General features: G+C 26.5%; 4 protein-coding genes across 6 annotated transcripts in view; 2 read left to right on the top strand and 2 right to left on the bottom strand.

Annotated features, from left to right (window-relative positions):
* Positions 1-642: 642 nt before the first annotated feature.
* Positions 643-3,839, bottom strand: LOC114130744 (membrane-bound transcription factor site-2 protease). Its single transcript, XM_027995789.2, has 6 exons — positions 3,454-3,839; positions 2,941-3,237; positions 2,771-2,874; positions 2,433-2,673; positions 1,702-1,882; positions 643-1,642 (listed from the first exon to the last, which is right to left on the bottom strand). The coding sequence occupies exons 1-6, from the start codon at positions 3,526-3,528 to the stop codon at positions 1,047-1,049; spliced, it is 1,494 nt and encodes a 497-aa protein (XP_027851590.2). The 5' UTR covers positions 3,529-3,839; the 3' UTR covers positions 643-1,046.
* A 150-nt stretch (positions 3,840-3,989) lies between these two features.
* On the top strand, positions 3,990-10,245 carry LOC114130745 (sorting nexin-12). Its single transcript, XM_027995790.2, has 4 exons — positions 3,990-4,673; positions 4,765-4,860; positions 9,352-9,476; positions 9,702-10,245. Exons 1-4 carry the CDS (start codon positions 4,512-4,514, stop codon positions 9,805-9,807), a joined length of 489 nt encoding a protein of 162 aa, XP_027851591.1. The 5' UTR covers positions 3,990-4,511; the 3' UTR covers positions 9,808-10,245.
* Positions 6,236-8,990, bottom strand: LOC114130743 (anaphase-promoting complex subunit 5). The gene is made up of 2 exons (XM_027995788.2): positions 8,213-8,990; positions 6,236-8,123 (listed from the first exon to the last, which is right to left on the bottom strand). Exons 1-2 carry the CDS (start codon positions 8,765-8,767, stop codon positions 6,393-6,395), a joined length of 2,286 nt encoding a protein of 761 aa, XP_027851589.2. The 5' UTR covers positions 8,768-8,990; the 3' UTR covers positions 6,236-6,392.
* A 1,564-nt stretch (positions 10,246-11,809) lies between the features above and the next one.
* Positions 11,810-15,685, top strand: part of LOC114130746 (nicotinamidase) — a 31,412-nt gene continuing 27,536 nt past the window's right edge. For 2 of the 3 annotated variants that reach the window (XM_050199957.1, XM_050199956.1), the window contains exon 1: positions 11,810-12,055. The gene's annotated coding sequence lies outside the window, so the exon portion shown is untranslated. The remainder of the gene's footprint in view (positions 12,056-15,685) is intronic. The other variant, XM_050199958.1, reaches the window with a different exon arrangement.

Here is a 15,685-nt window from a genome sequence, read left to right on the forward strand (position 1 = left end):
TTACTATACTACAGTATATTGCATGATTCTTAAGTATTTTAGATTATGAACTTGGTAATGGATCCATATAACGTGTTATTGTTCACTTCTTTTTTTACTAACTAACTTTTAACAAATTGCAACTCCAGTTAAACTGTTTTGTATAGAAAATGCAATTATTTTAGGCATTAACTAAAAATAAAGTGAACTTATTGTAAATTTTCTAACCAACACTCAGGATAAAAAATACAACATTATGTAAAAATGAAATGTTCAATTTTATTGAAGAATAATTACAAGACCAGCAATAACAGAATATAACTTTTATAAATCCAATTAATTAATTATTAATTTAAAATTATTGGTAAATATATACAAATTAAAATTATTTGTTACCTAAGGACTGTGATGACTTATAATATATTTTATAGGAATAAAATATTATAAATAAAGTATTTTCCTAATAGTATCTAATATTATATGTATATATACTATATAGATCCTTGTTTGATACTAAATAATTAAAAATAAAATATAAAATCACTAGGATGACTTTTCTACAAATATATTTAGATATTTGGTAGCTAAACATAACAATTCAAAACATTAAGGTTAACAAAGTTTTATTTTTATTTTATTAAAAATTGATCTAATTCAAAAGATTATAATATTCTATAATAATAAATACATGTTTTCAGTCATTAAATAAAATCAATATAATATAATAAAAATAATAATAATAATAGGTAATAAATTATGAACATTAAAATTATTTCAGTAATACAATATAAATAACATAATATTATTTCTATAAGAAATGTAGAACAAACACTTTCTTAAAGTTACATTATTACATAAAAAAAAATCTACAATTAGAATAAGTCACATAATATAAAAATGTAAAAATTTTAAATCATACATTTCTTATCAACTTCAGTACAAATGTATTTTGGAAAATAATAAAAATAAATACGTTTTTGGAAATTTGGCATGAGTCATAATGTTGCTCCCTAACCATTAGTAGAAATTAGGAACCATTTATATTTGTTTAGGTAAATAATAAATGTCTAGTTTATTATCTTAAACAGAGACCAAAACCCTAATGTCATATAAATAATCAACATTAAAGATCCAAAAATTGTCAAACAAATAGAAATTGCTAATCGAACACTTAAATGTTCAACGTGTTCCTTCAGCATTGTATTTACTAACACCCTTGATATTTTTTCTCCATCAAAATAAAAACATGGTATTACATTTATAACGGCTAAACCTCCAGCAAACATTATTAAGTACTTACAGAATTTTTCAATAGATTCGGGTATACTATTTGATAAATAATCAGTCTTAGGTATATATTGAGTAACGGATATGTATTGCAGCTCTGTAGGTTGTCCAAGAAATAAAACTTCATTTTTCTTTTGACGTTTGATAACCACAAGTTTATGGTTCTTGCGAATCGCAGGGTAATAACAATGGGCTGATGAACACTGGTTATCAGCATCACAGGGCGATGTTGACCTTTCTACAACTTTTCTAACATTTAAGCAGGAATGATTTGGTAATTCTTGAGGATTGGACAATGATTCAATATACTCAAAACACAAATTGGTTTTTGAGTTTGGATCACAACAGTTTATTATATATTCATCTACATAATGCACTAAAATAATAAATATTGATTAATATAAAATATTTTAAAAATCATAATATTATATTTACCTGGTTTAGTTTCGTCATGATGTTGAACAAATTCTGGTGATAAACAAAATCCAGAATCTACACTACTTTTAGTGTGATTTAAGCAATCTATCCATGACACAAAATCATGCACATCACAATTTCCTAATTTTGTAATAATATCACCAGTTACTAGTCCTCCTTGCCCATTAACACCCACTCTCTAAATGAAAAAAATACATTTAAAATATTATTAATTTATTTCCACATAACTACAATGCTGCATAATATTATGATAATAATATATTAATAATTTTGTTTTTTATTTAGAATTATTGTTATTTTTAATACTAAGTCTACTACATATTATTATTTATTTGAATCAACCAACTTTATATTTAAGAGGTACTGTTTGTTAATTGTTAAAATAGATAAATAATAACAATATTCAAATATTTTATAATGAATGTTTAAAATTGTACCACTATTGTAGAGACTATTATCATAGGGCACAGTAAAATCTTTTTAATTGTGTTATATTATGTTAAATAGCAAGAGTACCACTCAATCATACAAAACCAAGGTCTTAAAATTATCAATAGAATATTTTTAGTTTTTTCTATTATTTACAATTTGTTAACATATAATATATGAGATTGTAGAATTCAAATGTGTTAGTATTAAATTTCTTGCAATTTTTTTTTGCAATGGTCTTCATTACACAAAATTATTTTTTAAAAAAAAAGTTAAATATTTGTTTGTTAATTTATTACCGTGTTTATTTTGGTGATCATGACACCATGCCCAACCGTGAAAAATGGAAACAACATAAATGGTAAGAGTATTAAAACAAGATATGCTGTTAGAGCTTGAACTATGTTATGCCATACGCCGGCCGACATTACTCGTAGCTGTTTACTACTCGGCAAAGAGGTAATATCATCCAAATGGACATAGGCCACAGGTAAAATCAAAATGAACATTAAGCCAACACCTTCCACATGCATGTCTTCTCTAGAATACAATACAAACTCATGTTTAATCAGTTTTTAAAAAACTTATACTTACACAAGTATGAATAATAATTAATAATATAAAATAAATCAAATACCTGATTGCTGCTAATGCATGCCCTAATTCGTGGAAAACTGTAGAAAACATAAGTGCAAATATGTAATAGCTCAAGTCTGACATTGGTAAATTGATCCCAGGTACCTAAAAAAAAATCAACCAATAAAATGCTGTGTTCAATAATGGAATTTAAATAGATATTTTACTTACTATTGGTTCAAGAATTAATGTATCTTGCTGGTTGCTCGATAGTTCACTAGTAGGCTCTGTGAATATTTTTTTACACAATTGAACAGAAGATACAATAACCAAACATATAGATGGTATAATTAGACAAATGGTAATCCAAGACCCAAAAGTGAACCAATTGGTTTGGAATTTTGGTTGCCAAAACGACATTTTTAATATTAGACGATTCAAAGAAGTTGTATACCATCGTAATTGGAAAGGCCCAACACTTAATCCTGTCCTTTGTATTAACATCATATATGGATAGTGTGAACAGGACTAAAATAAAAACATGAAAAAAATTATAAAAAGTGATAAAAATACTTCTCTGTTACAGATATTTTGTCGCAACAGGTCATCAAACCAATCAATCAGTCACTTTCCTCGATATCTATTACCAAGAGTTCTGACCAGTTTATCGACAGAAATGATCAATTATCCAAATGCACTCATCGTATTATGAGGTCAGCAAAATTATGGCTATAAATTACCCACCTTGAATGTGAAGTCCAAAAATAGAAGAACAGCGTAGAACACCGCAATGATGGTTAGTAGCACGAAAAAATCCATGATAAATATCCAATCAAAAACCGTCCAAGAAAATATTAATTGGTATTATTTTAGTGAAGAAGATATTGTCAATAGCACAACGGAAAGTGTAGTAAGACCCATTGGTCCATAATCAATCGATTTCGATGATGAACGTCGTCTGAAAGACGAAAATTTTCACATACAATTTGCAGATCACGAATAATTATAGTAATTTATCCCAAAAATTGAATAATAATAACAAAAACTATTAAAAATTAAATTGTCGCAATGGATTACTTTAGTCGTTCGGTTCAGTAAATATTAAATTATTAAATAATAAATATTGTTATCTGTATTCGGCAGTGGTCGAGTCTCGCGCGCGCTCTCACTGTTATCAACGCCCATTATCAGCTCATACTATTTAGGTGGTTGGCTAACCTGGCCGTGCGTGTCAGCCGTCGTTATCTCGTCTGTCGATCTCTTGATTTCCGTAACTCCGTGACAGTGGTCAGTGGTCGTGTTTGAGAATTCACAGATCTTATTATTTGTTTCTGTAAGTCGCAAACCCATTATCATCATCATTCAACGCCTATAGCTGATCGTCCCGACTTAACAAAATTTAGTCTATTATTATTATTATTATTGATGCGAATTATATTGTGTGTTGTTATACAAATGATATTTTAATATTGTAAATCGATTGTTGCGTTATCACGTCATAGGTCGTCGACATAGCCGACAAGAATTCTTCGGATCAACAGGAAATACCAATTATTGTGCGATCGTTTTTTTTCATTTCTGGTTTTTTTTTTGTTTATTCAAGTCTGCCGGTTTCTGTCGTTACGTCATCGATAACTGCTTCTGTTCTGGTGTACCAGTACCAAGGACGCCTAGATACTCCTCCATCACGCTAAATAATAAAAATAAAAATACATTTTTTGCTCATATCTCGCAAGTACGGTCGCAACTCAACGTTTGGTTGACCGCCGTGTAAGGGACGGCCATAATAATAAAAGAAAACAATGGTCGACACAGCTGAAGCTACCAGACGATTGAACGTCAAGAAGCAAACTTTGGACGATGCGTATGCGGCTCCAGCCAATTTCTTGGAAATTGATATACTGAATCCTATAACTCACGGTGTAGCCAAAAAACGCTACACCGATTACGAAGTTCGAATGAGAGTGAGTTATTTTACATTGTTAAGTATAATTATTGTGTTGGGTAGAATTTACGTCAATGTCGTGCATGTGACTATCGTTTGATTGTTTACAGACAAACTTGCCAGTGTTTAAGGTCAAAGAATCCAGTGTCCGTAGACGTTACAGTGATTTTGAATGGTTGCGCAATGAACTAGAAAGAGACAGTAAGGTATGTGCACTTATGTTACTTATGTCAATAACTTATTCTAGTAGCAATATTACATTTGAGGATAAATATCTATATGGCTATTTTATAACTAATCAGTTATTATTGTTAATATACTTTTCCAAAATCAGACTTATCTAATAATTAATAAAACTAAGTGCTTGAATAAATCAGTATAGATATTGTTAGACTGTGTTTATTACTAGGTAATTCAAATTTATAAATTAAGAATAAAATAATTTTTATAATTTATCTAAGCTTATAATTTTGTTATTTATTTTTCAAAAAATATGGTTTAACTATAAGAAACGTTCAATAAAACAAATTAGTTATCAGTCTTGAATAAACTTGATTTGATCTTTAGTTTACTGTATTGTTATCCTGTTTTTTAACATTTATCTTATTATACTTCCAATGTTTCAACAAATTTAGAACTAATATTTACTATAGAGTATAGATATTAATTGTATAGTAAGTCACTATGTTATCAAATAATTTATTTTTCATTAGAAATATTTCTACAATTTTCATCAGTCTTAATAAATACTAGCATTCAAATTCAATTTTATAAACAACATTTAAATCATTATAATAATAAAATCTTTACTATTCTTTCAAATGTAATGATTGGATATCTTTAGGAATGCTTTAGCAACTTAACAGATGCTGTTAGATATTAGAGCAGTGGTTCTTAACCTTTTTCGAATGTTGGGATATTTAACATTTAATATTTTTACAAAACACAGCTGTAAAATAAAATAATATTTATATACGACTTTTTAATTTTATAATATATTAAACAATGCACGTATAGCCCAAAGCAGTTTACATACATGTTAGTCACTAAAAAATAAAACAAATAAATATAATTTAAAAAATTCCCTATTTTAAATGGAATACAAAATTGAATGAGATATTTGAGCCTGATGAGTGATGACTTTTGTCTTTTAGAATTTTCTGGGATATTTTCAATACCCAATCATATTTATGATATTGCTACTCTCGTTTCCTCTTCTTTGTTTTCAACCTGGCTCTTTTCTTTTACTAAATATTTGTCAATGTTGAATATCCAAACTCAAACAAGTATTAAATAATAATAAAAAATTGTCTTATAAAATAATAAAATTCTTAAAAATGTATTGATTATTTATCTATTTAATTTTTCCTATGGTAAATTATGTATTACATTTTAACGATAACTATATGATCTTTTTAATACTAATACTTGTGAAACATACATAAGTATTTCTCATTTTATTTTTAATTTGTTCTACACCTTTTAAAAGCATAACTCCAATATATTTTACTTTAATATAGCAATCTCCATAGTTTTAAAAAAATGAGGTTTACTTGTATTATTGTATGCAAAAACAATTAATAGACAAATAAAAGAATTTTATTTAGTTTAAATTTAAAAGAACAAAGTGTAGTTACAACTTACAAGTTATTATATTAGTACAAATGAAATACAATATCGTTATTTAGCATAAAAATAGTATACAAGTATGTTTAATTATTTTGTATTGTATTGTTCATTACTGTTGAACTTTGTGTTCTTCCAAATGCCTGAATTCCATTGCATGCTTATTTCTGTTTTGTTTCATATCCAATTCATCTGCTATTAATGCTTGTAAATATACTATTTCTTTTAACTCAGTTATAGCTTCTATTGATCGAAATTTCTCTGCAATTTTATTTAATTTATTATAAATTTTGAGTAAAAACTCTCTACTGTGATCAAACTCATCAACTATATTAACCATCATCTTTGCCTTAATAATTTGTAAATCTGTATATGCTTTATCATAAACATTTATACCACAGTAAATATGTTGTTTTGTCTCTTGTAATAATCTTAATGCTTTATGAGGAAAATCATATTTCATTAATACAATTGCTATTTCAACATTTATAATTGCAATCATGTACATCAAATGATATTCAATAGCTATCAATTTTGCATCCATAAGTAAATTTAGTGCTGCACTTTCATTTGCTTTGGCTACAATTAAGTATGCCCGCAATCTAGTTAATACTGTATTTTCCTCATTATTTTTCATTAATTCTTTCACCATATTTGTAGCAGCAACAAAGTCTTCTTTTTTTAAATACATCTCTCCTAATCGTAATGCACTTTCTGTTACATTTACAGTAGCCATTTGTTTAGCAGCTAATTCTGCTTTAGGCCATTCTTCTCTATTCATAGCTAAAGTGAAATTTAAATATTGCTCGGCCATTATCCAAAATTTACAATGTGTGTATGGAAATATATGAGAAACTTCATTAATTAATATAGGAGCAAGATAATAATCTCCATGAGCAATCAAATCATTAATAATATTGCACATAGCTATGCATTTACTCTCTATATTATAAACCTCTTTATTACATTGATCATGTTCTAGAACTAATAAAGAATGTATTGTTGATATACGTTGATAACCATATGTATTCCAAATTGCTGCTTTTTGTACATTATTTGTCATACGCAGATCAGTCAAACCATTGAAATAATTATATATTTCACTTTTCTTTAATATTTCGAAAACTATTGCAGGACTTTCAGCATTTTCCACCAAATATTGAGCCATAGATTGTAAGCTAAACGAAGTGATTTGATGCAATTCTAATTCTTTGCTTCTAGTTACAGAACATTTCAACATAGTCGACTTGTTCTTTTTACTCAATGTGTACATCCACATAAGTGCATGCTGTAAGCAAACATGATCATTTACCTGATGGGCTACTGCTATACTTTCTTTTAAATAACTTATAGCTTCTTCATTATGATTAAAAAATGCATTCAGTATAGCCATATTAAGAGATGTGTATCGATAACCTCTACTTTTTTCATCTACATTTATAACTCTAAAAGTTTGACGACTGAAATAGTGTTGTACACTATTTACGGCTCCACAATATTCTTTTACTCTTAAACAATTTAAATAGTTTAAATAATGTACATCAAAATGGTCTGGATTGGCTCGTAGAATTTCTTTTAGTTTTTGATGTAAAGTTGGAGGATCAAGGGCAACGGATTCATTGATTTTCAATAGCTTAACCTGTTGTGCAATAAACAGTTCTACTTGTCGGGGAGACCAAGAACGCGTTTTGTAGTACTTTCTATTTTGATTAGAACTTTCCTGATAATTTATGTTGATCATTTCAATAATTTCATTAATTGTTTTAGTTATTTTTACCATTTCTATTGTTTCTGGACTAAGGTCTTCTTTTTCTTTTGATACTATTTCTTTAGGTTTAAGTCCCTGAAAAATAATTAAAATTAATTATAATAATAATAATTCATTAAATAATAAATGTTATTACAAAATCTAGGTAGTTGTCATGTTCTTACCGGCATTTTTTTCAATACTGCACTACAATGAATTTTCACTTCTTTTATAACAGCTTCAGTTTGTAAAAACTGCATTTTATTGAAAAATACCATTACGCGTCGTAAAAATATGCCAACTGGACTACTACCATTAATAACTTTTACTGGAAGTACTTTTGGTAATCCATTATCTAAAGATGAACCATCTAAATTTTTGAACATTTCTGTTACAACATTTAGATTAGTATTAGTCATTTGGTATACTTCCATGTAAAACGATTGAATGAAAGTCTGAGGTAGTTGATATTTTCCACATGTTATTAAATTGATTAATTCACTAAATGTAAGATCTGGACATTGAATTAAGTGCAAAGCAAGCATACTAAAGGTACGATGAAACTTTGAGGTTTGTACATTATCCAATGATGATTTTTCAATAGGTTTTGGATATATCTTTGCATATTGTTTGATATAATGATTTATTAATGTTAGAACAAGAATATTATGTGTAGTAACATTTTCTTGAATCTCATTTGCCGATGTGTTTGGTATAGCTGTAAAATCTATAGTTGTCATTTTTTTACTACGTTTTTTGTTTAAATTTCAGTTTAAAAAATGGTTAAGTTAAATTACATGACACTTTTTTTAAAATTTAAGCTATTTTTTATGTTACGTAATTATTTAATATTAACTTAATAATTGTAGTAAATTAAACTACACAAAATTTAAACAGATAATTAATTACAATTTACAACTTGTTTTGAATTATATACACTATACAGAATAGTCGAACCAAGAATACCGAACAGTGATTACCGATGTTAATTGTTAATGAATTTGAGTAATATAAGACCGTGGTTTGAGTACTGACTTTTTTGTTATCATCGATCGGTTTGGCCGTTATCATAATAAAAAAATAATAATATTTGATTATGGTAACACTGACTATCCAGTGAGATTGTAAAATTATTTTTAAAATGAGCGGGAATAATATATCAGCTATGAACTATGATAATTTGTTTAAATTGCTTTATCTTGAGAAAATTATATTTTAAACAGAATGTATACAAAAATATTTTAAATTATTTTCATAGTTTTAGTATTTATAGTTTAATTATTTTAAATAAGATTTCTTTTAATTGAATCGCAATATTTTTCAGATTGTTGTACCTCCTTTGCCCGGTAAGGCATGGAAAAGACAAATGCCATTCCGAAATGATGATGGTATATTTGAGGAAGAATTTATTGAAGAACGGCGAAAGGGCCTTGAAGTTTTTATAAACAAGTATATTTTTACTTACTTAATTTAATATTTAATACATGCATGTTTAGAAATCTGTATTATTTTTTTATTAGTATTAAAGTTTATAACTAGTTTTGATTAAAATGTACTATTTTTTTTAAAAAAAAAAACTTATAATTTAAGATATTTAACAATATTATTGAATATATAACTATAGATATTTATTATTTGTTATAATAATGTTATCCTTTTAATTGATTTTTTCAGAATTGCTGGTCATCCATTGGCACAAAATGAAAGATGTCTACACATATTCCTACAAGAACCAGTAATTGATAAAAGTTATGTGCCAGGTAAAATCAGAAATACTTAAGTTAGAATTAGTCATCATCTCCACCGATTATGCCTCTAAATGTTATTTTAATTTCACCAATGAATTCTATACAATTTTCAAAATTTTGTTCGACAATACCCTAAAATAATATATATTATATTTTTTTTTTATTAGCAATTATTAATATTTTTAATAATCATTATTGTCATTTATATTTTATTTTTATTTTGAAAATCTCATTGTACTCAACCCTTTATTTTAGAATTATGTTACAACATCCCTAAATGGAATTATGTTATTTTAGTGTCTGAATTACAGGTATGTTTATTGTTTATTGGTTATTAATATATTTTAATATAAGTTTAGGAACATACCTAATAAATTTAATTATGAAGAAATATATACATAATATTATTATTATTATTGTATTAAATAAATTATAAAAAAATAAATAAATCATTTATATTATATAAAATATTTTTGCTATTAACGTTTTTGTATTATTATTATTATTATTGTTTATATTTGTGTTTTAATTCTAACCCTAATGAATCTTGGTTAAATGTCATCCGTCGATTACAGGCAAATTATTATTGTATATAGTCAACTTTATACTATTTCTATGATGACTATTTTACTTAAGCTCTTATTTTATTTTCCATAATGATTTATTATGCTTATAAAAATAGTAATTAATCACAAACAGAATAATTGATATTTTATTAACCACGGACTAATAGATATATCTTAGTCTATCATGGTATTAATACAGTTAAGCCTGTAAAGTTATGTTTGTTGATAATAAGCTAAATCAGCTGTCAGTCAATGTGTAATCTCCTATCATCGACAATTAATGTATTTTGCAGTCTACATTAGGTGTTGACAGAATTAAATTAATTATTTTTTCTATCTAGTTCATGCCTCAGAGTTCAATGTCAAAATCAATTCTACAGAGAGAATTTTTTACTCTACAGCAATGTAGTACAAATTAGGAATACAATTTTCATATTGATTGTGGGTGATCATAGAGTAATACTACTCTCATGTGCGATATACAGACGTTTCTCATGTGTCATCCACAAAATTACAAAAAACAACAAATAATGAAACAAGTGAAATAAATGAGATTAAGAGAGGCAGCACGACAGCCTAAGAAGTTAAGAACTCAATAACTAGGTTTAGTGTAAAACTGTAAATGGTCCTTTAAGGCTTAAACATGATTTAGTGACTCATTAAATTTTATAACTGTTAAATCAAAACAATTTTTTTTTGTAGTTTTGCAATTTTCCACAGTAAAAATAAAAAAATTTAATATTATATATTTATGATACAACTTTAAGCAAACCATGGTTAAATACACTGGTTATTATAATATAATTAGTATGATTTCAATTTGGACAAAGTATTGTAATGTTGGCAATTGTCACAAGCATATTATAGATGTTTATTATTAGGTACTATGTTTAAATTATGACATAATTTTGTCTTTTTATAACAGTACTAATATTAAAATATGAAATAGTTTAAATAACAAAAGCAGACAGCATGACATAACACACATGCTCAGAACCAAGAGGAGAACTTACCAAAATGTTAAGTCATGAAACGAAATAATTAGTAAATATAGAAGACTATTATTTACAATATTAGAGTAATTAATCATTATACTACAATATACCAAATACTATAAATGAAAAACGATTACACTAATATACTATTATAGTAAATAAATTTAATTATTTTAATCTCTAAATTAATTACGTCTATTTTACAGTAGTAAATTACATTGATAACTTGATATTTAAAGCAGAATAGATGACATTTATTCTGCGTTTAATATTATAATATTTTATAATATTTGAATTTTGTAAATCGTTTAAAATTTTATTACCGAGGTTGTCTCGTTATCTGATAAGCATCCAACTATCATATTTAATCTATTTTATGATATCACCATGTGGACATTTTTATCTTTATCATAACCCAACGGTTTGATCTCGATAAAGTAAATGTCCCTTATCATAATTCATAGGTTTGTAGTATTATTTGTTTTTTGTGAATAGAATTTTTATTTGAGTTTTTAACGATTAAAGATTTTTAAATCGAAAGAAACAAGAAATAAAAACACATGTAAAATATAGTGGAATAAACCAAATATACTATTACAATCTGAGAATTTAAATTGCAGATATGCGACCACCGTAGGTACCGTGTCGATTCAATGTCCGGAGGTGCTTTAACGCACCTACCGCAACATAATCCGTTGTTACCCATACTTTCTGTGACTGTGAGTATATGTTATTCGTTTTTAAATAAAAACTGTATTACTTAGTACTTAGGATTAGGATTGAGTTGTGTTTTAGTAAGTACTCTGTACTCCAACACTCACTACTTACTGCTAACAATTATTTAGATCATGCTGTCATTTTGTGTTTCTACTATTAGTAATTTGCAGATTTTGTTTATCTACAATCTAACCTCGTTTTAAAATAGATAGTTTTCCAAACAACTTAATACTTAATTTTGTATTTACTCAGTAGATAGTATTACCTAGTAGAAGTCTTGTTGCACTGATTCCAGTAGACACTTGTTGTCATCCCTATCATACTACCCCTAGATGTAACTCTATGTATATTTATGTATCATGTTGTATATTAATTAATTTTGTTGCCGGTGACTACTGGACTTATAAATCGTATACCTACACTTTTATGTATGTTTATATTATATTTCAAGATGTTGCCAAAAAATAATAGACGTGCAGTTATATAGAATTTCTTTCTATACGAACTATATTGTTCGGAGTTCACGTTTCGTTTTTCATTAAAATTCGTAGTCTATCATCCCGGAGGACGGTGAAATCGATGTGAATTCGTGTTCGTTTGTTATTCTAGTTCATGAAAATATTTGTATGACTTATTTTGCAAGAGTCACTCCAAATAAGCTAAACCGGGTGCATATATTTTCCAGTATAAGAAAACTATTGATAACAAAAATTTGATAACACTAACGCTTGTAATTTTTTTTGAATGAATGAATATTTACTTTATATAACCTATAGCTTTTTACACCAACTGCTCTTTGAAATAACCACGTAAATAGTTAACCTGTTTCCCTCAGTAAATCCCTTACATTGAAACTAAATCTATGCTTCCACTTAAAGATATTATGTAATATTATATACCCTGCAAGTACGGCTCTAATACCGTATAAATTGTATAATAATAATGTATAAAGTACGAAAACATGTGAAAAAAAGTTAGTCTCGTGTCGTCATCGGCTAATCGACTAGACATAAATCTAAGTAAAAAATTTAAAATCGTATTTACTGGTTGTTTTATTAGTTGTTTTACGAAAAAAAACAGAAATTAGCAGAAAAGATCGTAGAAGTAAAATTATTGATCCCCGTATAGTGACTCACATATTAATACAACTTATGGATACTCTTAATTACTGATCACTTTTTATTGATAATTTATCAAAAATACGAAATTGATGATTTTGAAATACCATTCCTGATTTATTCACAAACAAATTGATGCATAATAAGTGTGTATTCATTTGGATTTTGAAAAAAGCTTCCATGCAAGTTGTAAAAATAATGTTGGGGTATGTCGGGTATGATGTTTATTATTCACGAATTTCGCGAATAACGAATACGTACAGCGTATTGGCTAACTTCGCGGACTTTGAAATTATCATTAATATAATTTCACCATTTACCTGCAGTTACGTAAATAATATAATAAAATTATAGATTCAGAGTATTTGGTCATTTTGGACTTTGATTACATAATATTAATTAATTTAAAATAATGTGTTTTAAAAAGTGGATAAGCTTATTATTATTTATTAAGAAGGATGTACTGAACTGTATTGTGAAGGTACAACATATTCAATATTGTATAATATATTATTATAATTTATAACAAACAACTAAGTATAAAGTTTATACTCATGTGAATGTATAATATAACAGAATAACAGATTTAATACTATACATTTTAATTTGTTTAAAAAAAAAACTCGCGTGTCTACGAAATCATAGATAAAACCTAAAAGAATTAAACCATAATAGATCGTAAAGTAAATTGTAATTTTAACAATTAATAGTATTTTAGCAAACTTTTTTTCTATTTTTTTTTTTTTAATTGCCAGTTATTTATAGTTAATAACACTAATAATATTATACTACGTTTATATTGACTAGTAGATCACAATATTAACAAACCAAATGGCCATTGCCCATTAGTGATTCGACCATCGTGTAGGCCGTACACGGGAATATAGTAGGGCAGACGGTTTCACGGCTTCGTGAAGTCTGAGCACGTACATACATGGTAAATATTTTTATATTGGAATTAATTATTGAATTAATGTATACATAAGTAATAATTACTAAATTTAAGGACTTCGCATTCGGTGAATGTGTTGTTACCGTTTTACAAAAATGTACAACATTCAAAATTAGCGTTGAGATTCAGATGGTTCAGCAGAATCAATCTTCTGCTGTTTCCTTTAATATAAATTAATCTATTATCAATTGTCATACTTTTTTTCAAATATTTATTATATAATCTTTAAATATGTTTTTTCTACAATATAAATATAAGCGATGTATAGTGGGGTGGACGGGTGGTAATGATTGTGGTCTTGAAGGAAGAATCCATCATCTAGTGATAGAACTCCCCGGTAATATTTAGGACACCACATAGACTTTTATTGATATTTTAAATTTAAAATGAGTTATAACTACAAACTACTCATAATTGTAGCTCGCATAGAGAGACATATTGAATTATCAAATCCTAATTAATTAGTAATTAGTAATTGTATACACAATAGACCATTTAGTGTAAATACTTACGTATGGAGACACCTCGTTGGCTATTTATTTTCCAATAAAATTAAAAATAATTATGCTTTTATAATTATTTTTTTGCTCCTTAATACGATTATAATGCTTATTGCCTTTAAATTAGAAGTTCGCCTAATTTAAGTATAATTTGAGGAATTCAACTTCATGCGAAGCTTTCTAAAACAAATTTTTATGATACTAGTAGGTTTAGGTTAGGTATACTTGTATATTCTTTCTTTAATTTTAGTAGACTATAATACTTCTAACTATAAGTCTATTTTACACGTTTTTTTTGTCATTTTATTTTTGGAAATGTGATCTTGAATAATATTATAACTATGTGTCTTGTATCTATCATTTAATGATGTAAATAGTTTAATAACAAATAATTTAAAATTTAAAAAATGTTAAAAATTAATTTTAGAAAAAGAACTTGTTGATTATAAATTATAACAATAATTTATGTCTTATTATATAGTTCTTTGTAATATGCATATTATTACTAGCATTTCTAATTTATATATTTTAATTGAGAAAACTTACGTAATCATGTATGTATTGAAATGAGCTTTAATATCATTTTCAAATATGATAAAAATTCGTTTCTTTTTATTATTAAATTCTAAGACCATATCGTAGTTTATTAATTGTTTAACCTTTATAGCAAGTTCTGTGTTTGTCATTTAAAAATAATACATTAATAATATCTAACAGAAATATTAATTATTTAAATTCTTTGGAAGCTAATAAAATATATAATTTGATTATATAATATAGTAAACGCATGCATATATATTTATTTTATATTCTTTATTCTCAAGGAACTAATTTTATGCTAGAACTTCTCTAAATACACGAAATATAATCAATAATAATTGAAGAAAATAAATTTGTGTTTGGCACGATAAATTCTCATTGAAAAGTTGACGGTATAAACCATACTAGCGTGATAGGTTAACGTGAATTTTTTTTATTGACATAATATTATTTTCTCTATTTTAAATTTTGCAGAAAAGTTTATCGATTTACTAACCTTTCTTGACGTTCTTGCAGTATATG

This window comes from Aphis gossypii, chromosome 2 (genome assembly GCF_020184175.1).
Source record: "Aphis gossypii isolate Hap1 chromosome 2, ASM2018417v2, whole genome shotgun sequence".
NCBI classification, from domain to species: domain Eukaryota; kingdom Metazoa; phylum Arthropoda; class Insecta; order Hemiptera; family Aphididae; genus Aphis; species Aphis gossypii.

Bases quoted from the DNA above. Each gene is read 5' to 3' on its own strand.
- LOC114130743 (XM_027995788.2), bottom strand. From the start codon at position 8,767: ATGACAACTATAGATTTTACAGCTATACCAAACACATCGGCAAATGAG. The intron at 8,124-8,212 runs GTAAGAACATGA...ATTATTTTTCAG, and splicing joins CAGTATTGAAAAAAATGCCG to GGACTTAAACCTAAAGAAAT.
- LOC114130745 (XM_027995790.2), top strand. From the start codon at position 4,512: ATGGTCGACACAGCTGAAGCTACCAGACGATTGAACGTCAAGAAGCAA. The intron at 4,674-4,764 runs GTGAGTTATTTT...GATTGTTTACAG, and splicing joins ATTACGAAGTTCGAATGAGA to ACAAACTTGCCAGTGTTTAA. The intron at 9,477-9,701 runs GTATATTTTTAC...TGATTTTTTCAG, and splicing joins CTTGAAGTTTTTATAAACAA to AATTGCTGGTCATCCATTGG.
- LOC114130744 (XM_027995789.2), bottom strand. From the start codon at position 3,528: ATGGATTTTTTCGTGCTACTAACCATCATTGCGGTGTTCTACGCTGTT. The intron at 2,875-2,940 runs GTAAGTAAAATA...ATTTTTTTTTAG, and splicing joins CATTAATTCTTGAACCAATA to GTACCTGGGATCAATTTACC. The intron at 2,674-2,770 runs GTATTTGATTTA...ATTGTATTCTAG, and splicing joins CATGCATTAGCAGCAATCAG to AGAAGACATGCATGTGGAAG.